The sequence below is a fragment of the Eulemur rufifrons genome, chromosome 12 (genome assembly GCF_041146395.1).
Source record: "Eulemur rufifrons isolate Redbay chromosome 12, OSU_ERuf_1, whole genome shotgun sequence".
In the NCBI taxonomy this organism is placed as follows: domain Eukaryota; kingdom Metazoa; phylum Chordata; class Mammalia; order Primates; family Lemuridae; genus Eulemur; species Eulemur rufifrons.
This window is the reverse complement of record NC_090994.1, coordinates 22,385,460-22,410,175: the sequence shown is the minus strand read 5'-3', so window position 1 is coordinate 22,410,175 and position 24,716 is coordinate 22,385,460. Positions and strand designations below refer to the sequence as shown.

At 38.1% G+C, this 24,716-nt stretch overlaps 1 protein-coding gene across 1 annotated transcript; it reads right to left on the bottom strand.

Annotated features, from left to right (window-relative positions):
- Positions 1–311: 311 nt before the first annotated feature.
- On the bottom strand, positions 312–22,474 carry DDHD2 (DDHD domain containing 2). The gene is made up of 18 exons (XM_069484978.1): positions 22,264–22,474; positions 21,153–21,380; positions 20,161–20,351; positions 19,451–19,540; positions 18,856–18,976; positions 17,664–17,753; positions 16,643–16,778; positions 14,328–14,536; positions 14,012–14,079; positions 13,023–13,145; positions 11,811–11,906; positions 10,160–10,279; positions 9,897–10,052; positions 9,533–9,635; positions 9,257–9,427; positions 8,387–8,549; positions 3,035–3,142; positions 312–2,580 (listed from the first exon to the last, which is right to left on the bottom strand). The coding sequence occupies exons 2-17, from the start codon at positions 21,370–21,372 to the stop codon at positions 3,061–3,063; spliced, it is 2,139 nt and encodes a 712-aa protein (XP_069341079.1). The 5' UTR covers positions 21,373–21,380; positions 22,264–22,474; the 3' UTR covers positions 312–2,580; positions 3,035–3,060.
- Positions 22,475–24,716: the final 2,242 nt, after the last annotated feature.

Sequence of the window (24,716 nt, the reverse complement as noted above, 5' to 3'; positions counted from 1 at the left end):
CGTTCTTTGCCCAAAACTTCTTTTATTTTATTTATTTATTTATATTTTGAGACAGGGTCTCACTCTGTTGCCCAGGCTAGAGTACAGTGGCATCATCGTAGCTCACAGCAACCTCAAACTCGTGGGCTCAAGCGATCCTCCTGCCTCAGCCTCCCGAGTAGCTGGGACTATAGGCGTACACCACCATGCTCAGCTAATTTTTCTACTTTTAGTAGAGACAGAGATCTTGCTCAGGGTGGATCTTTTGTTTTTTAAACTTATTATAGTATCACGTAGGGGAAGGGAAAATGGTTACTATATTGATTTTTTTTTTTTTTTTACTTTATGATGGATGAGGCCAGGTAAAAGTAGGCAACTGATCAATGCAGTTTTATTTCAGTATTTACTAAAGCTTAAATATAATCACATAAAAAACAAACATTTCAAAAGTGCAAAATATTAGAAAGTTAATCAGTGCTACTAATCTTTCCATGCAAACCATCTCTTCTGCTGAGATAAATACTAATTCTGCAGCTAGGAATATGTACCAAATGCTGCTGTACCAGAGTTTAAAAAAAACAGGCTTGATCTAGATATTGCACGTGACACAAATGAAGCAGTGCAAATAATCTATGACTGAAGAATTTCAGTCACGCTTATTACCCTGTGTAATATACAGCCGTAATAAAAGCACGGGTGGAGGGATGAGATATAAAGCTCTTTTACAGTTATCCGCCTCTCACCAGCAGGAAAGAAACATTGCTTAGTATAAAGAGAGGTTTATCTAACTATCCAGGGTTACGCTGTCTGTCTTTGGTTACAGGCACTCACTTTTGCTTGTCCTTTGGTTTACTCTTAAATAGTACCTATTGTGCTAATAAGAAGAGTAAATGTAAATTTGAAGACAGCAACTTCACAAAAGCTTCCCCTTTAATATATAGCAAATGCTTCTTAATTTTCAATAACTCTTACTGTTTATATAATAAAGAAAACAAAGTATTCCATATATATGAAATATGTTAGTGGCTTACTTATTCAGCTTTAGTCCATAAGCAGATAACCAGGAAAGGCCAGGCTCGACCTACACCCCAACCTCACCTCTACAACCTCCAGGGCAATAGTGATTACCCTTCTTTCTACAAAGACACTGCTGTCTAAGGGACAGCTTCAATGACTATTAAATGCCAATACTTTGGATACCATGATACGTTTACAAAAATAAAACACAGCTTGCCTGCCACCCTATAAAGGAGTCTGTGGAATCGGAGCGGGAGTGCAAAGGATTATCACAAAGAGGACTATAATGACAAACTCTGACCGACAAAGAAGAAAATACCTACAGCAAAGTGGTGAGATGATGCCTTGAAAAAAAAAATTGGTCTGCAGTCACATGCATTCTTTGAAGTAAATCTCAGTTTGCATGTTCCAGACTTATCTGAGAATGACTCTGCAAGAACTATGCCTTGGACCTGGGGTTTTTTTGTTTTCAGAATCAAACACTTTCCCCTAGACAAACCTACCTTCTCAACCAACAGTGCCTGTGCCAAGAGCCTTTTAGGCATTCTGGATTCTGGATATCTAAGGCGGCAATGATGCTCACAAAATGTTTTTAGAGAGAATTATACGATACCACCTTCACCCAAGTGTAAGTGGCAGGTGACTTAAATTCTGTTTCACCATAAAGGTACCACTAAGAGATTTTATTTATAACCTAAACAGCCTGTTAAGACTGTGTAATTTCAGGTTTGTCAGCTTTTACAGCTTCTGTTCTTATGTTGGGGATAAAGTTACTATCAAATAACTAAGTCAGGCCTTATCCAGAGTCTCTCAATTTGGAGTATAATATAAAAGGACAGGTCTAGGATATATATCATCTTTGCTTTATAAAGATGCACCTAACATGAACTAAACTGTCCACTTTAGACTTTTATAGCAACTCAAAAAGTTATAAAAACAATGAATAGTAACAGTGATTCCTAGCCATTAAGTCTGTCAGTTAGTTGTAAGAGAGTAAACAATACTCTTTAAGCTACATTCTAACCTTTCTTCATACAGTACACATAGGAAAGAAATGCTGGTTCAAGGGAAAAAATGCCCAATTTTTTGAAAAATTGCCTTTTCCGTAACTACTCAAACTTAGCCTTCAGGTGCAGAGAACACAAATGAAAGACGAGTGTACCACAAAATGCCCTCTACGTCCCAAGAATCTGCTTCCAAACTAGAACATTTTCTAAAGATAAGCAGAAATTTCTGAGAAAGAAGTCTATCCAGCCCCAAACAAATCAAATCCCAATAGACTTGACACCATCTCAGTACCAGGCAATCCAGTGTGGCACCTATTAACCAACATCAGAGAATCAAAGTTGCAAACCACCTCCGGCTACGAAGAAAGGATGGCAGTGTTTACAGGAAAGCCAGTGGTGAAAAGAAATAGGGTCTTCCCTTTGCTTTTCCATTCACTTCCAAAAAGGAAAATTATCTTCCAAAGACCCCACTGGTGAGTAAGTGGCAGGCAACATGCAGGAAATGACGCAGCTGAGGAGAGGAAAACTGCAGCAACAAACAGGTGGCTTTTCTGGGGGAGGATCCCTCAGTGTCCGTCTGGGGGAGAGAGTGGGAGAAGAGGTCATCGTGTGGTCACAACAGGAGGCAGCCGTGGAGAATGCCAGAGTCGAATACACAGACTTTCTAGGTTCACATCAAAAAGACTCAGTAATTTAAATCTCCAGATGTGTTGTTTAAAATTAAAATTACAACTGTTGCCATAATAACTCTGAGATGATAAGAACTATTAAGATTCTGAGTTTAGGTCCTAAAAATGAGAGGTGTCACTGGACAAAATCCCTAGCAAAAGAGCCTATACTAATCTTCCTCTAAGTGGGCTATTGAGCTTTTTCCCCATGAATTTCAACCAGAGTCCACCTAAAAATGAATTAACAGCCTACATCTTGTGATAGGCAACAGAAAGGTATATTTATAAAGAGCTTGAGGCTCCATAGTTCCTTATAACATGTTAATAAGAACTATGCTGCATACATGACATTTAAAAACTTACATTAAGCAGCCAAAGATGTGTCATTTTTACTGTAAAGGCTGATCGAGGAAGACACCCTGGGTTTGGTAGATCTCTTTGAGGACCAGCAGTACTGTATCTTCAGACTCCCTGCAAAGAGAAAAAATTATGTTGAGAAAAGAAAGAACTAACATTTGTGCTAGATGCTTTATATGCATTATCTCATGTAATCCATACAACCACCTTGCAAGTTCATTTTTTACTATTGCAAAAAAACGAGAACTGGAGGTAATGTAACTGGCAGTAGTTTGGAAGGTGACCGGGCAAAAGAACTCTAGCAGTAGGTCTGGTAATATAAAAAAGCTACTAATAAATGACCAACAACTGTTCCCTGTCAACAGAGCTCATTCTTGAAACAATAGTGAAGGGCCATCCAGTTGGTCACCTTAATTTTTAAAATTCTATGAACTTTTTTGAAAAGGCAGTACAATCATGTGGTTCAAAATTCAAAAGATATAAAAGGGTAAAATAATGAAGTCTCCCTCCCACCTCAACCATCACCAGTTCCCACCTTCTGACAACCAATGTTATCAATTTATCATGCATCTTCCAGATACTATTCTGTGCATGTACAAGCAATTACTTATATCCACAGTTCATAACAAAGTTGCATTAAAAAGATAACATTCATGAAGGATTGCCTTAACAATATGAGGCTCAAACACTCCTCTAGATCTGTGGTTCAGTATTTTTTGAGTCCATGCATCCCTTTGAGAATCTAATGAAATCTATGGATTTCTCCCCAGAAAAGATCAAATATACACAACCAAAATTATAAATATAATTTCATTGGATCCATAGACTTCCCCTATCTCCCACAAATTCCATACACGGACCCCAGCTTAAACTCTTATATTGAAGAGAAGGAATTAGCTCTACCAGATATTAAAATGGTACACAAATAAACAGATCAGGGCCAGGAGTGGTAGCTCATGCCTGTACTCCCAGCATTTTGGGAGAGTGAAGCAAGATTGCTTGAGGCCAGCAGTTTGAGACCAGCCTAGGCAACACAGCAAGACCTCGTCTCTACAAAGAGTAAAAAAAAAAATTAGTTGTGCATGGTGGCATGTTCCTGTAGTCCTAGCTACTTAGGACGATGAGGAGGGAGAACCACTTGAACCCAGGAGTTCAAGGTTACAGTGAGCTATGATTATGCCACTGCACTCCAGCCTGGGCAACAAGACAAGACTCTTAAAAATATATATTTTTTTAATCAATAAGAAAGAATAGGAAGTTCAGAAATACTCCCAATTATGGACAAGAATTTAATAAAGTTAGAATCTAAAATCTATTAATAATGTTGAGACAATAGTATTGAGACATCTGGGAAAAAAGTGACCTGGATCTAGCCATACCTTGTATTAGGATAAATCTGAAGCGAATCAAAGATTTACATGTAAAAATGAAACTATAAAGTATTAGAATAACTGGGAGCAGTGGCATGTGCCTGTTGTCCCAGCTACTGGGGAGGCTGAGGTGGGAGGATCGCTCAAGCCCCGGAGTTCAAGGCTGTAGTGCATTATGATCAAACCTGTGACTAGCCACTGCACTCCAGCCTAGACCACATAACAAGACCCCATCTCCAAATCTTTTTTACATTTATATATAAGAATAAACTGTGGTAAGAATTTTTTTGGAAAGTAAGGAAGATCTAAGTATGACACAAATTCCAGAAACTAAAAAGGGCAACAAATTTGACTACATAAAAATCAAAATTTTCTACTTAGCAAAATCAAGATAAGCAATGTCAAAAGACAAACTGAGGAAAAGGTATTTGCAACTCGTACTGCACACTATCAATACAAAAAAAGGCCAAAATTTCAATATAAAAGAGTAAAGGGTATAGATACCTCCCAGAAAAGAAAATAAAAATGGCCCTTAAATATGTCAAGATGGTCAGTATTATTCATAAGAGGAATGCAATTTAAAACTATAGTGTACGATGAAAACTACAAAATATTGCTGAGAAAGACAACCTAAATAAACTGAGAGATACCATGTTCATGGATCAGAAGACTCAATATTACTGAAATGTCAATTCTCTATAGATAAAATGCAATCTAAATTGATCTATGGATAAAAAGCAATCACAAAGTCCCAGAAAACTTCTTTGTAGAAATTAACAAGCTGATTGTAAAACATATGTGGAAATGCAACCAAACTACAAGAGCCAAAATAGCCAAATAAGAACAACAAAGCTGGAAGACTCACAACTACCTTGATTGAAAGGCATATAAAGCTACTGTGATTAGGAGTGTTTTACTGGCATCAAGACAGACAAGTAGATCAATGAATAGAGTCCAGAAACAGATACACATATATAAAGTCAAATGATTTTCAACATGGTGCCAAGGCAATTCAATGGTTACTCCTGGATAAACTTTTCAACACATGGTGCTAGAACAACTGGATAAGCATATGCAAAACAATGAACCTTAATCCTTCTCTCATGCCACATTCAAAACTTAACTCAATTAAAATGGATCATAGACCTAAATGTAAGAACACAAACAATATGACTTGTAGAACACAGGAAAAATCTTAATGATTTTGGATTTGGCAGAGATTTTAAAAATCTGTCCAAAAAGCACAAATATCAATAAATTGGACTTAATCAAATCAAAAACTGCTGCTCTTCAATGAAAACACACTGATAGAAAAAATGAAAAATAAGGTGCCTCCTGAAAAAAAACTATCTGAAAAAGACTTGTAACTGGAATATAGAAAGAACTCTTGCAACTTAGTCAGACAATCAAATTTTTAAAAATGGGCAAAAGATCTGAACAGACACTTCACCAAATATGGATGGCAAATAAACATATTAAAATATGCTCAATAACATTAGTCATTAGGGAGATGAAAACCACAGTGAAGGGCCATCATACCCCATTCAGAACAGCTAAGAGACTAGTTATCAAGAGTCGTTGAGGGTAGGGAGCACCTGGAACTCTCAAACACTGCTGAGGGCTGGGCCGGGCGCGGTGGCTCATGCCTGTAATCCTAGCACTCTGGGAGGCCAAGGCGGGTGGATCGCTCAAGGTCAGGAGTTCGAGACCAGCCTGAGCAAGAGCGAGACCCCGTCTCTACTAAAAATAGAAACAAATTATATGGACAACTAAAATATATATAGAAAAAATTAGCCGGGCATGGTGGCACATGCCTGTAGTCCCAGCTACTTGGGAGGCTGAGGCAGTAGGATCGCTTAAGCCCAGGAGTTTGAGGTTGCTGTGAGCTAGGCCGATGCCACGGCACTCACTCTAGCCAGGGCAACAAAGCAACACTCTGTCTCAAAAAAAAAAAAAAAAAAAACACTGCTGAGGGAATGGAAACTGCTGGTGGTAAACAGTTGGGCAGTTTCTTTTAAGGATACACTTCCATTCTCAAGCAAGAAGTAATTGGCAAAAAAAAAAAAAAAAAAGGAAAGGAAAGAAAAATAGATAAAAGAAAAAGAAAAATAAATTTAAAGATACACTTCCATATGACATCCAGTATTTACCCAAGAGAAATTAAAGCATATGTCCATACAAAGTCTTGTACATGAAAGTTCCTAGTAACTTTGTTAATAGCCAAAAAATGGAAACAACCCAAATATCTACCAACGGGTGAATGGATAAATTGTGATATATCCATATAATGGACTACTACTCTGCAATAAAAAAAAATAAGCTAAGATTATACACAACATGGATGGATCTCAAAATAATTATGCTGAGTAAAAGCCACCAGACAAAAAAAGAGTATATATTGTATGATTTCAAGTAAAAGTCATTGCAGACTAATCTACAATGACAGAACAGATCAGTGATTCCCTGGAGATTGGGAGAAGGGGAGAGGAGAAAAAGAGGGAAGAATTACAAAGGGCACAAGGACACTTCTGAGCATGATGAATATCTTCATTAATTTGTGGTGATGATTTCACAGATATATACATGTCAGAACTCATATTTGTATACTTTATGTGCAGTATATTATGTATTTTTTCCAACAAATTGATAAAGATTTAAAGTTGATAAAACTGTTGGAAAAGCTGTAGGGAAAAAGATACTCTCGTACATTCCTGGTAGCAGTGTCAAAAGGAGCCTCTATTTGGCAATATTTATCAAATATTATAAATGCATATACCCTGTATGCCAGCAATCCCAATTCTAGGTATTTTACCTTACAAAAACACTCATGAGTAGATGAAATGACATAAAAAAGATGTGTAAAGAGCAAAAACATAGAAACCTAAAGACCCATCAGTGGAAGACTGGTTAAACAAATTATCATACAGTCATACAGGGACATACCATGCAGCTAAAAGAATGAAGAAACTCTACATACAATAAGTAAAGAACTCCAAGATATACTAGTAAGAAAAAACAAGACACAGAAAAAAATTCATATACTATTTATATTTTTAAAAGGAGGGAAATACTATATTCACACACATGTGTCATATAGCATAAAATAGAATGCTGGAAGAAGTTTTAAGAAATACATGTTAGCTGCATGTGGGGAGGAAACTAGTTAGCAAGGAAAGAAGTGAAAAAGGGGCTTTTCATTATGTCTATCTTTGAGTTTCAAACCATATGAATGTGCTGCTTTTCAGAAATTCTAAAAGAACCCCTTTTTCATATATTCTATCAAGCCAGATCAGGAAAGAACATTCTTAGAAGGGTATTATTTTAGCCTCTTAGATTGCTTTTGCTGAACTGCACTTTGATTTTATGTCATGGCCTCTACTGTATTTATTATAAAGAGATGATATTGATTCTATCAGGTAATATTTCCTTTATTAGAATCCAAGGAAAAATTCCTCTCAGGACCTTAAAGCTTGCATTTTTTAAACACCGATCTCTGACCCATCTTATTTTCCTAGCTTTATTTTTCTTTACTTCAATTTCTTCAGTGATGAAGTTGTATTCTGTTATACTATATGAATTTCAATGAATGCCATTAATCCATTCCACAGTCCATCAGGTAATTATATTTAATAATTAATTCTGATTCTACTTTAAATGCTTTCAAATGGGTTCCTTAAAATACTTGCAGCAATAGTAATGTATGTTCCAGTTCATTCATATGCACCCAAATGGCCAAGACACTTTTATGACCAAGCTAAGAGAACTAATGGCTGTTGGCATCATTGGCCCCATGCTCTACCCAAATGCAAAATAAAACAATGTGTTTAAATCAGATTTCTTTAAATGACACAATTGTGCTATTTTGTAACTGTCTTAAAGGAAAACTCATTCTAATCACAAATGTACAATGGCCTATCCTCCTTTTTCTACATCTATCAAGTATCTGTGAAACAAACAAAAAAGAGAAACAAAGACAAATAACACCTACCAGTAGCATAGATGGCTTTGCAAAGCAAATAAGTATTCATTGAAACTTTCAATGGGCTTCTCCTGTAGCACATAGTCAATGCGCTGGCCTCCATTCAGCATTCCCACGTTGATGGGCAAGACTTCTTCTTTGACTGACACAGAGGTCTCTTCTGTGTTAACATCTGGATATGGAAGGATCATAAGAAGAAAATGAAAGGGTTGTCCTGTTACTTCCCCCGGACTCCAAGTTTACTGCAGGATGAGCTACTCTCTGTTAGAGAGCCTTGTCCCATCTTCCTCCTCTCAATCTCCTTAAAGCTGCTCCTCAGGTCAGACTAATTTTGTCCAACCCCCTTTTTTCTTTTGCTCAACATATCACATTACCTGTACCTTTAATAGCTAAGTCATTTGCCTTGGGTTTATAAACTGTCAGCAGGAATAGAGCTCGTTGGGAAGTTGAAAACTAAAGTAAAAGAATGCAATATTAACTGTGAAATTAATTGGAGAGTATCCTAGCTAATCCCCAGCCAGGAGAATAAAACTGAGCCACAAATACATACTGCAATTCCCCCTGTACAGGAAGGAACTTCACAGAGCAGGCTCTTCTTAACATTACCCCCAGTTCCCAAGTGGGGAACATTTTAAAGCCTAGTTACCAAACACTTAGCTTCTCTTGACATTTGTCCTCACAAATAATGTTTTTCCATGATTTGTGGCTATTAAGATGACAGGAAAGGTTAGCAGAGCCAAAAGCCCATTATGACCCATAGTGTAGGTCCTATACAGTAAACAGAGAAGGTAAGAAGGCCTTGGAGCATAAGAACTCCACACTATGGAGTCGCTCTTATCTGGCCTGACGTTGGGAATCAATGTGTACAGTGTCACTGACCAATAGGCTTCTCTGAACTTGATTCAGGTTCTGCTTCACTTTCTTCTGCAGTTTCTGGAGCCTGCAAGGCAGGGTACGAAGCTCTGGTGAAAGACTTCCAGGCCATCCGCAGTGAACCTAGCAAGTTGTTCTTAAGGTCCATACTCATCCTGGTCAAGCCTTCTCTCAGTTCTGAAACACAAAAAGAATATTAAATGATGTATGAAGAGTTTAGGGTCCATTCAGTCTGCACTGGCCAAAAGTTCTAGAATTATCAAGTTCTATACTTAGACTTACCTAAATGCATCCGCTTCCTGCCTTTATGATGTGGGATCAGCATTGGCTCAAATTCCACTTCCGGGACCACCATTGGTTCAATCCTATAGGCCACAGGATCAAACTACATAGGAAAAATAATACCGACATTTACCTCTGCTGAAGAAAGATAGTCTGAGGAACTGTGTATCTTAAGCAAGAATAATTATAAGCCCATTAAAAAAATGTACACTTATTGGCTCCATCACTTCCAGATCAATACTATTATAAGTTGTCTCATTACTAGAGAATGGTATAGAAAAAAACCAAATCAACAGAAAATCATATGCTCTTTACCAATAAGCCCTAATATTCATATAAAACACAAGAGCTATACAATGCTTACAGGGTGATAAATATTGAAGAAACCTTTGCACGTTGGAAATTTGTAGTTGGGATCGATTCTTTTTAGTCCTCGGACAGTAAGGAACATTCCAATTGGAGATCCAAAGGCAAAGAATATTTCTGGTTTATAAATGAGCCTGGGGTATTTTACAGACACCTGGAAGGAGAAAATAAGTGCATCTCTCATTAATAACAAAAGTTACATCTATTCCTACAATACCAGTAAGAGGCAGTAAAATGACCAAAGAGAAGTAGTATCGTTACCTGCCCAATGCCAACATCCAAATAGTCCTCATTTCTAGTATCATCAGTACTACTGCCAAGCTTAGATTCTTTGGGGATGTTTGCCCCTGAAACTGACTGCAGCGTTGGTCTATTAATGCCCTAAAGAATAAAAAAACAACCAAAAAAAAAAAAAAAAAAAAAAAAACAGTTATGTGGAGCAACTGGGCGTGGCGGCGCACCCCGATAGTCCCAGCTACTTGGGAGGCTCAGGTGGGAAGATCGCTTGAGCCCAGAAGTCTGAGTCCAGCCTGGGCAACATAGCGAGACCCCGTTTCTATTTTTAAATATATAGTAAAAGTAGTCTAAGGATTATATAGTTTTCTACTAGTTTCAAAGGATGATTGGGAAAGTTTGAAATAGTAGCCAATAATTCTAGGAAGAATCCCTCAGAAAACAAGATAAAGCTGATGAAAACAACAGTTGCCTTAAATTATGAATTGACATTCCTACACACTCTAAAATGAGGAGAGTTGTACACAGCCAATTTGGTCAGCAGTTGAAACTTTAGTGCAGCCATCAGGAAAGAAAACAATAGCTGAGCACTGTGGGAAGAAATGTTGAGGAGTGATAAGGAGCTTTAGGAAGTGCTATGCCATTGTAATCAAGGCAAGTAGGAGGTCCCTATGGATATAGAATACAATATGCACACTGGGCCAAGGACTGAAGCTTAAAAATGAACTGGCTACCTGCTAAAAACTTGGAGAAGAATTAACCACTAAGATATGGAAAGGAATTCAGTGACCAGAAAAACTGAATACAGAAGTACTGTTACAACACGGATAAACTTTGAGAACATTATGCTAACAGAAACAAGCTAGTCATAAGAGGACATATATTGTATGATTCTATTTATATGAAATGTTCAAAATAAGCAAATCCATAGAGACAGAAAGTAGATTAGTGGCCGCAGAGGCTGGGAGCACAGAGGAATGGGGAGTGACTGCAAATGGGTCTGGGTTTTCTTCTGGGGGTGATAAAAATGTTCTGGAATTAGACAGTGGTAATTGTTACATAACTGTGAATAGACTAAAAACTATTAAATTGTATATTTTAGGCCAGGCATGGTGGCTCATGCCTGTAATCCTGGCACTCTGGGAGGCTGCAGCAGGAGGATCACTTGAGGTCAGGAGTTTGAGACCAGCCTGAGCAAGAGCGAGACACTGCCTCTACTAAAAATAAAAGTAGCTGGGCATGGTGGCACGTGCATGTAATCCCAGCTACTCGGGAGGCTGAAGCAGGAGAATGACTTGAGCCCGGGATTTTGAGGTTGCTATGAGCTATGATGATGCCACTGCACTCCAGCCCAGGCAACAGAGCAAGACTCTGTCTCAAAAAGAAAAAATTGTATATTTTTAAATTGAGGGTGAATGTTATGGTATGCGGTTGCATTATATTTCAATAAAGTTGTTATAAAAAGAAAAAAAATGGAATGGTAGGAGTCCAGGGGAGATATGACTTCTGAAGCTAATAATATTTTTAACGATATAGATAAAAGAAAATTTCTAAAAGGAGAACCAAAGATCAATTACCAAAACTTCTTAGCTCCCCAAAGTAACATCCCACAAAGCTCAGGGATACATCATGGATGTCAAAGAATTGCTTAGTCCAAAAGCTATATTAGGCACATTACCATTGAATTGTTTCTGGTCCTGAAATAGTTTAATATCTTTCTTCTTGGTCCTAAAGGAATTCCCATTTCCTGAAGATCTCTGTCTGTACATAAAGCCTAAACATAGAAAATAAAATCTTTCTTATTTGTAGACAAAATAAAATCAATTAAACGTCCTGTCCCCTAAGAGGAGTAAGATCTAGGCACTTGGTGGTTCTTTGTTTTGTATTGCTCTAGCTCCCTAGTGGGAGCTTAATAACTTCAAGAAAAGTCTATTTTATTCATAAAACAGCTTAAAAAAGAATAGAAAGTATCCATACTATAGTATCAATGTTACAGTAATATAGATAACATTGTTACTGTTAAAAAAAAAAAAAACCTAGAGAAGCTGGATATCTAATGACTTCACGACAGAAAAACCCTCCTTGATTTCCATGCTCACTTCAATGTCTCTGATTATACTCCTGCTCGTGGACACAGCGGTGAGAACATACAGCAAGCACAGAAGTATGGAATAGATTAACAAGAGCTCAACTGAAGTGACACTCATCTTGTAGGGAAGTCTTCCTTCACCCTCTCAGACTGGGTTAATTCATCCCATTATACATTCTTATACCACGGTGTGCCTTTCCTAATTAGTTCTTTTCATAATTGTAATTAATGGTGTGTGATTATTTAATTTGTATCTTCCCCACTAAATTGTAAACACTATGAGGTCAGGGACCATATCTGTCTTATTTACCACTCTATTTCCAGCAATAGTACGCTGATCGTGGTAAAGCATTTACTAAATATCTGTTAAATATTTAGCATGAATGTATATTCAGAATGTTATATTTAGAATGAATGCGTCACGAACCAGAAAAAAAGCCCAACAAAAGTGGGGAAAACAAATAAGCAAATAGCAACGGAACTCTTGAAAGCATAACAGAAAATAAGAGTTGGAACAGTTAGTGCTTATTCAGGGGTTTGTTCTCACACTCGTGCTTTCTCTGAGCTGTGCGGTTTTCCCTTTGCTCTATTGCTCTATGAGTATCAACGTGGCTCATCTGAACTCTGAACTCCCACAAAGGAAAGGTCACTTTATATGATAAAAAGCAAATAAATAAGGCTAAATGATGCTTAAAAAACATTATTAATGATAATGTAACCAAGGTCAGGCTCTTGGTAAACATGAAGCAATAAACATAGTGCAAATAAGTCTGGCATAAACTTTTAAAAAATTATTCTTACCAGGGCTTCCTTATCAACTTTCTCCTTCTCAAAGATATTAAAGAATTCAGAGAGCTGAAGTTTCTTCAAATCTTCCTCTAGTGTCAGTGTATCTCCTTGATCCATAACAATATTTAGCAAATCCTAAAAATTAAATTATAAAGCTCATATTCTCAAAATTCACTTAGTTTCTTTAATATTACTTTACAATTAAGAAATGCATAAGATTTCCAGTGCTATATCTTAACTTTAAATAAATTGTAATTTATACAAAATATAAATTAAGAGGTGATTGAGCTCCAAGATTTTTGTTACTTCAGTTGAAAATATGTTTTTAAATGAATGAGTGAATAATTATCAAAATATTCATCATCATCATCAACAAACATTTACAGAGCTTTAGGGAAGCTCAGTGCTTAAGAAATTAGAGAAACAGTGTATAAGAAATAAAACAGCCTAAGACAATACTCTGCCCTGGAAGAACTCATGGTCCAACAGGAGAAATAGGACATTTACATAAAAAGAGAAAAATATACAAGATAGCACTTGTATTAAATATGCTAAGTACCACATCAATACTACAGATGCCGTATGTTCATAGGACTTTTACTAAAATATATGTTTAAACACCAACTCCCCCCGTGCTTTCAAACAGAACTTCTATAAATCTTATCAATTTGCATGCAATTCATTTTTATTTCCCCATATGCAAACTGTTTAGCTCAATGATACTATAATTCTATTAATAGATAGATAGTGCATATATATAAGGGAAAGTAAGACACCTATGGTTATTTCAGAATATGGCAATTATTTGTAAAAGCATATTACTATCTTATTTCTATCATCCAAAAATCAGAGATAATTATAAGTCTGTCAAAATAAAAATAAATGTAAATTTAAAATCATGGCATGAGACTAAACTCAGCTAAAAACAAAAAATAAGTCTAAAATCTAAAAATCCTTACTAAGGAATACAACAAGAGAACCTATCTGAGCATCTGAATTACCTTTTCACTGTCAATATCCCCCAAAGAATCTTTCTGATTTGTTAGGATATCAAACAATATAAGTGAACCTATAAGTAAAATAGAAGAAAGAAGGGACAATTTCTAAGCGTTAGCACTACACATGTAAGCAAATCTACACAGCAGGGAGTCTTTCTTTCCAGTTTTACCACCGCCCATCCAACCCCTTCCAAATTCTTCATCACAGACCACTTCTAGACCTCGGAATTTGATACTGATAAAAGACACTGTGCTTTCAAAATACGGGCATCCTTAAAATTTAACAGTCCTCTCTGGTCACAGAGAATTCATTTGTTACCTAAACTATGACCAGCAATGGAAACACCCCCTTTGAAATCAGGGTTCCTCTGCAGAAAAAGTGTGTATATTCGGTTCATTTCAGAAACAACTGTGTCCACAATAGTCTGACAGTAGGTGGGGCTATTGTAGAAGAAGACATCCAGAATCGTGTCATTGGTGAAGTGCCTGAGGCGGTTAATGCTGGGCAGAGTTATTCGCTGCAGATCTCTGAAAAAAGGAAAGATATTTTAAGCAGGAAACCTAAATATATTTCATAGCCCCCTCTAAGTTATTATCTAGCTTGGCCTTCAACCTTACATTTAAACATTTAATGATACAAGTGACAACTATCAATTTATAGGAAAAACATAGAACAAAGGAACATGTTTAGTGAAGGCAAAGGAATATGATCAAAAAAATTCAGAGTGTAAGAAATGCTACATGACAATGCAGTTTCTTCAATATATAAATTGCAAGAAATTATAGATGTAGATAGAGAGGTAATCAAGAGATTAAGAGAGATTTAAAAACCATATCAACTAACTGCAATGCACAAACTTTATTTGGATCCCAGTTTAAAATATGTGTGTATACATTTCTGTATGTGTATGTATATATATGACTATACATATATATAAAATCATGAGCATTTACAATTGAAATTTGAACACTGACTGGATATTTGATAATATTAAGAATTTTGCTGGGTGTGGTGGCTCAGGCCTGTAATATCAGCACTCTGGGATTACTTGAGGCCAGGAGTTCAAGACCAGCCCGGGTAACACAGCGAGACCTGTCTCTCTACAAAAAACTTAGCAGGGCATGGTGGTGTGCGCCTCTATTCCCACTACTTGGGAGGCCGAGGGAGGAGAATTGCTTGAGCCCAGGAGATCAAGGCTGCAGAGAGCTATGATGATGCCACTGCACTCCACCTGTGTGACAGACTCTGCCTCCAAAAAAAAAAAAAAGAACTGTTTTAGGTGTGATGCTGATGCTATGGTTAGTTTTATAGTCCTTTAAGATATATTACACAAACTGAAACATTTATAGATGAAATGATATGATGTCTGAAGATTTGACTCAAAAATAATATGGTAGATGGAGGGCAGTAGATAGGGGTAAGGAGACATGGATGGGACAGAACCATCCATGTGCTGAGGGTTACTGGGGCTAGGTAATCAGTCCACGAAGATACACAACTTTTGTGTACAAAATTCTCCATAATACAAGGCTTTTTTAAAAAAACAAAAGATACAAGAGGCTTCTCCTAGAATTTTCAGCATTAAGGTTTTTTGATGACAAGTCACGTGATAAAGGGATCAGCTCCCTCTCTCAGTGCAGAATTTATAAAAACAGAAAACGGTGAAAATGCCAGATGCCAAAGGCAAACAGAACTCAGATCTGGCAAAGGAAGACGATGCTGACATCGTCTAAATCACCTTTCACTTAAAGCTTCCTCAAAATTTCCAGAAAGAGTCCTCAAATATTCCACAGCTTCTGCAGTTTAGAGAGGGCCACGTGCCCTTAGTAACTTCGTAACATCAGCTCAAATATTAAAGAATGTGGACTCCATACCACTAACAGCAGTGTGTCTGGCATACAGGATACAGTCAAGTCATAGGGTATTAAGAACTGAGAGACACAGAATCAGAAACGCCATCTCCAAGACCAGCATGGAAAGAATGCTATTTCCTTCATCTTCCAGGAAGCATCTCCTAATTCTATTCTAGAACTATATTATAAACATGCTTCTTTCTGGAAAGCCCGTAACAGGATATCCTCAATATAAGGAAACCTTCTCTGTCATCACCATAAAATTTACAAACAAAACTACTGGGCATGTACCTTAAGAAAGCCATCACTTAAAAATCATTGTACCAATTATACCTCAATTATTGACATTTATGTTTGGGGGATGTCTTCTCTTTTTTTCGTAAATATGGACAAATATTTTTAAATATGATCATACAAGGAACAACAAAATACTTTGTACATCTTGGGGTGTGGTTGGTTTTTGACATCTGAAGATGGGAATGCTTATACATGACACGAAGAAAGCAATGTTTGGCTTTAATGCTAAAGAAATAATGAAGCTGTAATGTTAACAGTAAATACTAGTGAGCCAGTAAAACACACTGAAGAAGATAAAGCATAGCTCTTTTCTAAACTACAGCTAGTTAAACTGACCGAAGACCTGATCAGCATTTAATAGCATGTCTGTAAGAAATTTTAAATATACAACCAGCTATAGCAGAAATGTTCCCAAACATATCAATGATTAGAAAACAAATTAAAGTCACAGTTAACAACTCAAGGGTATCAAGTATTACTCACACATCAACACCAGTAGAATGCAAAGGACTGTGCCAGTTGACTGGAAGAAATTCTACCCTCCCAATCTGCTGATTTTCTTGGGCTTTCTTAAAATGTGTCTGTAGCAAGTTCAAGGAAACACTGCGAAAATCATTAACTAGAAAGGAAAATTTATGCATCAACAGTGAAGCAACAAATCTGTAGAATTTGGATGCAACAAATCATGTAATTATACTGTGTCTAACTACATTTGCTTAGAACACATATTGACTTGAGTCAAAAATAGTAAAGTGGTATTCAGGAAAAATTATGAGTACATAAAAGAAAAGCTATTCCTTTAATATAGAACTTACTTTTACAATACAAAACATTTCATCAAAAGAAAGGTTAACTTCAAAATGTGTGTCATGGGAACTGTTTCAATTAAAAAACAAAACAAAAACTTATGACAATATGTCAACTCATCTTGTAGCCAGGTTCCTATTCTAGCTTTCTGGTTCTTATAAACAACCACCATCCCATACTTTAGATTTAAAAAAAATACACTGCTGTTTGAAATTCATAGCACATGGATCTTAACCTTCCAGAATACAATTCTAGTTTATGCCTAGAACTATTAGCCAGTAGAGTCAGACACCCTAAATCGGACAATTAAACTTTGAGTACTATCAAGTTTTAGAGGGCATTACCTTTCAAAATCTAGTTATGACTTAAATCTTCCAGTTTAGAATATCAAGAGGTTTATCACAGTATGAATTACAAAATGATTGATGCTTCTGTTATTCATTTAAACTCTACCATCTTTATCAAGGGCTTGTTCACTCAAGAATTATTAGTTAAGAGTATAAACTATTAGCCTCAGGAATTTACTCATACTTTAGGTCTAAGCTGGAAAGCTTTACAACCTTGCCACCTATCTTTAGCTCTCCAAATCTTATTATGCAGCTAAGACAACAGACCAAAGGCAATGCTTTATCTCAGCTCACAGGAGCACTGACTAATATTCTTCAGTCATCTAATCTTGCATGCTTTGCAAACCTACCACACTGTACAATGCTTCGAAACCGGAGATCACAAGCTGGTCCAATTCCATGGACTACAAAAACCAAATGATCTATTTGTAAAGGTTCTCCTATAAATGAAATTAAAAAGAAAAATTATCCTATGTAATTAGTCATGTATTCTAAAATCAAACATACATAACCAATAGGTTATAAATATGTGCAAGTTAAAATATGAATAATTTAAAAGGCATGAAATAGTCCTATATGTAAGTACTTAGTAAAAATATGTTAATTTTACTTTGTTTCTGATTTATATTGAAATGAGTCTGAAAAAATTTTTCAGGCTTTTAAAACTTTTTGTTTTGAAATAACTGCCAACTTACAGAAAACTAGAAAGAACAGAAACACCCATGCACTTTTTACATAGATTCAACTTTTTAACAATCACGTGTGCTTTATTATTGTGTGTGGGGGGGGGGTGTGTGTACATACACACATTTTTCTGAACCATCTGGGAGCAATTTGCATATATCGTCAGGTTGCATACATCTTTAACCTTTTAACATTTTAATGTATATTTAATGAATATTTCCTAAGAATATTCTTATATAACCACAGTACATTGAATTCATGTAATTTAACATTAACAGAATACTTTTATCTAATATTCCACTTTAATCAATTGTCCCAATGATGTCTGGTATGTTTTTAAAATCTGAAACTTTAAACTTGACTTTTTGAATTACAGTAAATCTAAGACTTTGTCCCAGACATAAGTCATCTCCTCTGCAAGACAAAAGGAATTTTATAATCAATTTACTTATAAAACCAACCATAAGTGACCCTAGCTAGATAGCAATGGGTAATCACCAAGGTCCTACTGAAAAATAGTTTTCCTTAGGTGAAAATCTTTAAGGACAGGAGTTAGTCAACCAGGTGGAATCACACTTCTTAGAATTAGGACTAAATCAGTTAATCTGTACTTAGTGACTTTCTACGTAGTACTGCCAAATTTTACGCATCTAACCAGCTTTAAAAGAGATTTTTACATCTATTAAGATTCTTAGTAGATGAACTGATGAAGTGATTCTTAGATTAAGTTAACTCAGAATAAGTCTATACAATTAAAGATTATTTTTAAACCTTGATTCAAATCCATAGAAAAAGTCACAATTAAAGGAATAAACAAATAAGTATATCATACAACAATAAAAAAATAATTAAGATTACCACAATGAATGTCAACAGAGATGTTCTCGACCCCTCTCTTCACCGTTCTTGGTCGACCCTGCTCAGTTGGTGTTGACCCCCATTCATCAGACCCTGCAACTGGCTGGTAATGCACCATGAGCTTAAACAGAAAAGATCAGAGCAATAAAGATATTCTACAGTATAGTCATCTCTATATAATAATACATTTTAGAGGGTAGGAACTTGTCTTTCAAACCATATAATCAAACCTCAACTGGAGTTTTGATGTGAAACTCTTATAGCTTGAAATAAAAACCCTGAAAATACACTAGGCTAACAGACCTTTCAACAATATCCTACACGGGGAATATATGCTCACATAATACGTTGGTGATTTTCTTAACCTATGGTGGCATAATTTTCCCTAAGAAAATTCTTTTGTATAAACTGAGTGGAGTAAATAATGGTAATAGCTGCAAGCTTTAAATTTCATAATTATACATTCAAATGTAAAATTTGCCAAAAGTTATTCTATATAGAGTCCATAGGAGGAAAAAGCAACCAATTAAGTTCTCCTTAGTAGTGCAATTAACCTTTAATCCCAATATTAGAGAAATGCTTTAATTCGTTTTACCTTTGGATTGTGTAATATAATAATTTCTCTGTTGGGAGACTCCAGTTTCTTTTTCCATTCATCCAGAGTTACAGCAAGCATGTAGGTTTCCTTAAAAGAAAACAAATTGCATTAGATTTCTCCAATAGCTTTCCTACTGAACTTACTCACAAGAATACTACTACGTAAATGAGTTTCAATAAGAACATCCTACTCCAATTTATCAAATTTATTTTTAAACTCTTTTAAAATTACAACAGATAATAGCACAGGACAAAGAAAAAAAAATCACTCCCTAATTCCATCATCTAGACTAGATAATCACTGTTCATATTTTTATATATTCTTATCAATATATTAGATGTTCTGCTCCAATTTAGAGAAAATAAATTTCAGTTTTCAGAGCAAGAAAAATGAAAATCAAAAGAGATTAATCCTGTGGTCATAGTTTAACTATTAACAATGATCAATGCTAGGAGAAAAAAATTTTTTAATTTAAATTAAAAAGCATAATTTAGTTCCCACAGTATTTTAAAATCTGAAAATAAAACTACTTCATCCTGAAACTAACTTGCAAAATGGAGTGCTTTGTTAAATTTTATAATGTGATGCAGAGAGAACCAAACTCTTTCTGGAAATTTCACAAAGTTACAAGAGGGAAAAAAGATTGTTAAATAAGAGAAAGAAAAAAATGGAAAAACAAAATGAGTAAAAAAGAGTCAAAGGTATACCTCTAAAACTTGGCTGAAGCTCTCCGAGTAGGGAACATATTTATTGTCTTTGTCTCCCTTGTAAAACCACGTGCATCGTCTCACTTCTGATGCTAGCTCATCCCAATACACAGCATACCGCATCCTCTCCCCCAGATGAACATCGTATCTGCCCCCATCAGTGGGGACAACTCTCCCATTACAATCTCTTCCTATCAAGGATTGGAAAGGGGAAAAGAAGTACATATTTCAAAACAAATCTCCCAAAATACAATTCTGAGTTACTCTCTACATGTTATTATGAAACACATGAATGAACAGTTTCTACGTGGCTAAACATTAAACAAAACAGAATTTGGATCTTTTTCACTACATTACAAACTGTAAAAACCATTCTTGGTTTTAATGAAACATGAAAAAAAGTACTACCCAACAGTTTTGTTCTTTTTCTGAGAAAAGACAGTAGTGCCCCTTTAAAAATAAAAGTATATAAGATTTTTCTGAATTTTTTGCTTCAGGGACCAAAAGGTAAATCAATGACAATCATGATGATTTATTATAACCAGCAATAGTCTTATTTCATGTGGAAAAAAAAAAAAACAAGAAATAAGGTAGAGTTAGTTCATCTGCAATATGACATTCTACCCTACAGTTACTTTTTTTTTTTTTTTTTAGAGATGGATTCTCACCCTGTTGCCAGGCTAGAGTGAAGTGGTGTGATCACAGCTCAATGCAACCTTGAACTCCTGGGCTCAAGGGATCCTCCTGCCTCAGCCTCCCCAGTAGCTAGGACTACAGGCACACACCACCACACTTGGCTAATTTAAAAAAAATTTTTTTTTAGAGATAGGGTCTGGCTGTGATACCCAGACTGGTCTCAAATTCATGGCCCAAAGCGATCCTCCTGCCTCAGCCTCCCAAAGTGCTGGTATCACAGGCGTAAGCCACCGCCCTGCCAGGACAATTAAAGTTTGGGAGAAAGTCTTTGTCCATTACAAGTCATTTTCACCTACCAGAGCCATATGCCTCTTCTAGCTGCTGTGAATCCTCAGAGTTGAAAGGAATCCATGTCTCTTTAGAATCTATTATCTTACAATAAAACCAATGTGGAGAAACTGGTTCATACAAGCTGCCAGCATCCATGTCTATTAGCTCAAAGGAACTACATGACTTTGGTGATGGCGATGGATCTGACTGGGACAACTGTTCCTGGTGTGATTCCACTGATGACATCTCGCTCTCTAAGGACAGAAGAAAACTATGAGGAAATGATTTTCCTTCTATTAATTAAGTGTAACTGTTCACACACAAAAAACTGGTCATCGTAAGCAGCCATTTCTGCAAAACAAAAACAAAAACAAAAAACATTCGAAAGGGGCTACATAATTTAAAATAGAAATAACAAATTAACAGCTGGGGGGGGGAGCTTTAAACAAATGCTTCTGTTAGATCAACCATTTTGCACTGAGCTCCCAATTGTCTCTCAGAAAACTGCATAATTTTACTCAGACAGTAAGTTTCAAACAAACCTAGAATCACAAGAACACATGGTCAAAACCTGATTGCAACAAAACATTTTACCCTAATTGCCAATCTAAACCTAGGGCCAAAAGCAGAAAATTTACTCCAACCAAGCCTCAGGTGGGTCATACCCTGTCCTGGTAACACCTGGGTTTTAGGCTCCAGGCCCCTATCATTATACATTTACAAGTCTATTGGAATCTTAAAATGCAGAAAATAAAACTATTCACTTAAGAACTAATCATTTTCATTGATCCTTGAAGTTACTTAATGGGCTGAAAATACCGAACCTCGCCTGGGGCCACCGTGCGCACGCGCACACCCACTCACATCGCCCCGGAGTCTCAGGTGAAAAGTTAACAGGCGACCTCAAAAAAGCCGCCTCCTCACAAAAAGCGCTCTGACCTACGTGTTTCTCCCTCCCCAGGCTAACACCAGTCCGCAAAGAATAGCACTGCAGATGTCGGAAGTGTACCCGCAGCTCCTACGGGGAGGGTGAGGCTCGGCATCCCGCACCTGCACCGCGGGTCGCAGACACCTGGCCCCCCGCCGAGCGAACGCTCTCGGGCTTTCGGCCCCGCTGTCCTCCTTTCTGGCACACACCTCGCTCAGCCGCCTTGGCGCGTTCCTTCTCCCCACCACCCAGGCCTCCTGCCGCCAGCTCCGGAGCTTCGGAGCTCGGGCTCCGGTCTCCTCCCGCCTCCGGAAAGCAGCGGAGCCGCCAGTGGCAACGACGGGATTTCCCGGTGCCCGGGGCGCAGTTGGTACCAGGGCCCCAGCCGCGCCCGGAGCCCAGGTCACCCCCGCCCGCCGCGCCGGTCCTCCCAGCCCCCTGTCCCCGCCCCGACTGCGCGTCCTCCTCCGCCCCGGCATCCGCATCCCGCAGCGCCGCCCCGCGCCGCGGCCCGGCCTCCCTTGCCCAGCGCCGGCGCCCACGCCGACTCACCTGGCAGCCCCGCCCCCTCTCACGCGCTCCGGCCCTCGCTGAGGGGGGCACGCACGTCCCAGCCGCGGCCTTCACCCCGAGCCCGTGCGGGGCGGGACGGGGCGGAGCCTGCGGCCCCGCGGGCTCGCGCCGAACACCCGGTTCCGCCACGCTCTCCGCGGGCTCGCAGCGGCCGCGCTGCAGAGCACAAGCGCGGCGGCCGGGGGCGCGCTGTGAGGGCAGGGCCGCGGGGGCCGGCGGCAAGTGTCGCGAGAGGTGGAGGGAATCGCGCGAGACGTGGCTCGTGCAGGCAGGGAACTGAGGCCGGAGGTCTGTAAGAGGGTGGGACGGGGAGTGACGCTGACAGGCTCAGGGAGCATTTCGAGTTTACGTGACAGAAAGGGTCTTCAAGATAAAGCGGTCCCGCCGCCTCGCTTACGAGGTGGGCAAACGGGCCTGACGCTGGGCTGCTCCGGGCAGCCCTACTAACGGGCAGGGACGGTGCGGGAACGCGGGGACGCCGCGCCCCGCTGAGAAACAGCATGGAACGGGGGGCGCGGGGCGCTGGCGGCAGCTTCTGCAAGCTGAGAACGGCGTCGCTGGCATTTGCAGGGAGTGCGGTTGTCTTCCCGCTTGCGTTTATAGCATTTAGAGGCTGCCAAAAAGGTATCCCTAAAAAATGCAAGAGGTGAGCTTGACGGGCTTTAAAAGCTGCAGGAGAGGCTGGAGACGAGACATGTTTGTCCAAACGAGATGACGTAACTGAGGTGAAAAGTTTAAACGGGCTTCCCACAGTCATGAACCTGAGTGGCGGCCCTGCTCGGCCCTCCTGAGTGTTTCATTGCCTGGAAGACCTCAATTCCTTTGTGTATTGAATAAGATGCTTTCCTATTTTCTAGCTAGATGATAGGGCAAGGGTTCAGGGAATGTTTTTTTCTTTCAGTCTTGTTATTACTGCTGAAACTGAAAAAAGGAAACTGAAAGAGGAAATTTTAACAACACTTAATTCTCTTTACAGATTAACAGCCACACACAAATATCCACGTTGACTTAACCTTCCCCTCAAGTTTATAACACTTAAATAGCTTCTGTCCTCTGTGAACAGGATGAAGAAAGCCAAGACTGTGTCCCAGATGGCTAGATGACTAACAGTTGCTAACATTTACTGAGCTTTTACTATGTTCTAGCCATGGCTGTAAGCCTTTTACAAGGATTATCCCATTTAACTCTCACAGCAACCAGAGGAAATAGGTATATTAGTTATCCTTCTTTACATAGAGGTAAAATGACTCACCCCAACTCACACTACCAGCAAGTGGATGAGCCAAAATTATGAACCCAGACAGTCTGACTTCAGAGCCTGCACCTAAGTAACTTGCCTAAAAGCAGAGTCAGTTAAGTGACAGAACTGGAACTTGAATTTTGGTTCTCTATCTTCAAATCTTGTATCCTCACTGTTTTCAAATTTGGGGAATGCAGGACCCCTTACCACTATTTACTGCACTACAAATTAAAACCGAGACATTTAAGTATGTATTAATTCATGAAAAAGCAATAGTAGGCTGGGCACAGTGGCTCACACCTGTAATGCTAGCACTTTGGGAGGCAGAGGCAGAGGCAGGAGGATCACTTCAGGCCAGGAGTTTGAGACCAGCCTAAGCAATACAAAGGGAGCTCGTCCTCTACAAAAATAAAAAAATTAGATGGGTTTGGTGGTGTGCACCTGTAGTCCCAGCTGCTCTGGAGGCCGAGGCAGGAGATCACTGGAGCCCGGGAGTTTCAGGTTGCAATGAGCCACTCTAGCCTGGGTGACAGAGCGAGACCCTGTCTCAAAAAAAAAAATAAAACAAACAAAAAAAAAAACCCAAGCAATAGTAAACCCATTCATGCATAAATAACATACATAAATAACATTTTTATGAAAAATAACTATTTTCCAAAATAATAAACTGAGAATAGAAAATTTATAAGTTTCTTTAATGTCTGACTTAATAGAAAACTATTGGATTCTCATATTTGCTTCTGCATTCAATCTGTTAAAATTTTTGTTATGGTTGAAGTATATGAAGAAAATCTAGCCTCATTCAAATATGTAGTTGGAGAAGGAACGAGTAATTTAATAACTTTTTCA

What these genes read in the sequence shown, in the direction of transcription:
- DDHD2 (XM_069484978.1), bottom strand. Translation starts at nt 21,372, where the DNA reads ATGTCATCAGTGGAATCACACCAGGAACAGTTGTCCCAGTCAGATCCA. An exon ending in TTATATTACACAATCCAAAG is followed by an intron (nt 18,977 to 19,450) that starts GTAAAACGAATT and finishes TTTCTGTTTAAG; the next exon opens with CTCATGGTGCATTACCAGCC. An exon ending in CAGGAAGCGGATGCATTTAG is followed by an intron (nt 9,428 to 9,532) that starts GTAAGTCTAAGT and finishes TTTGTGTTTCAG; the next exon opens with AACTGAGAGAAGGCTTGACC.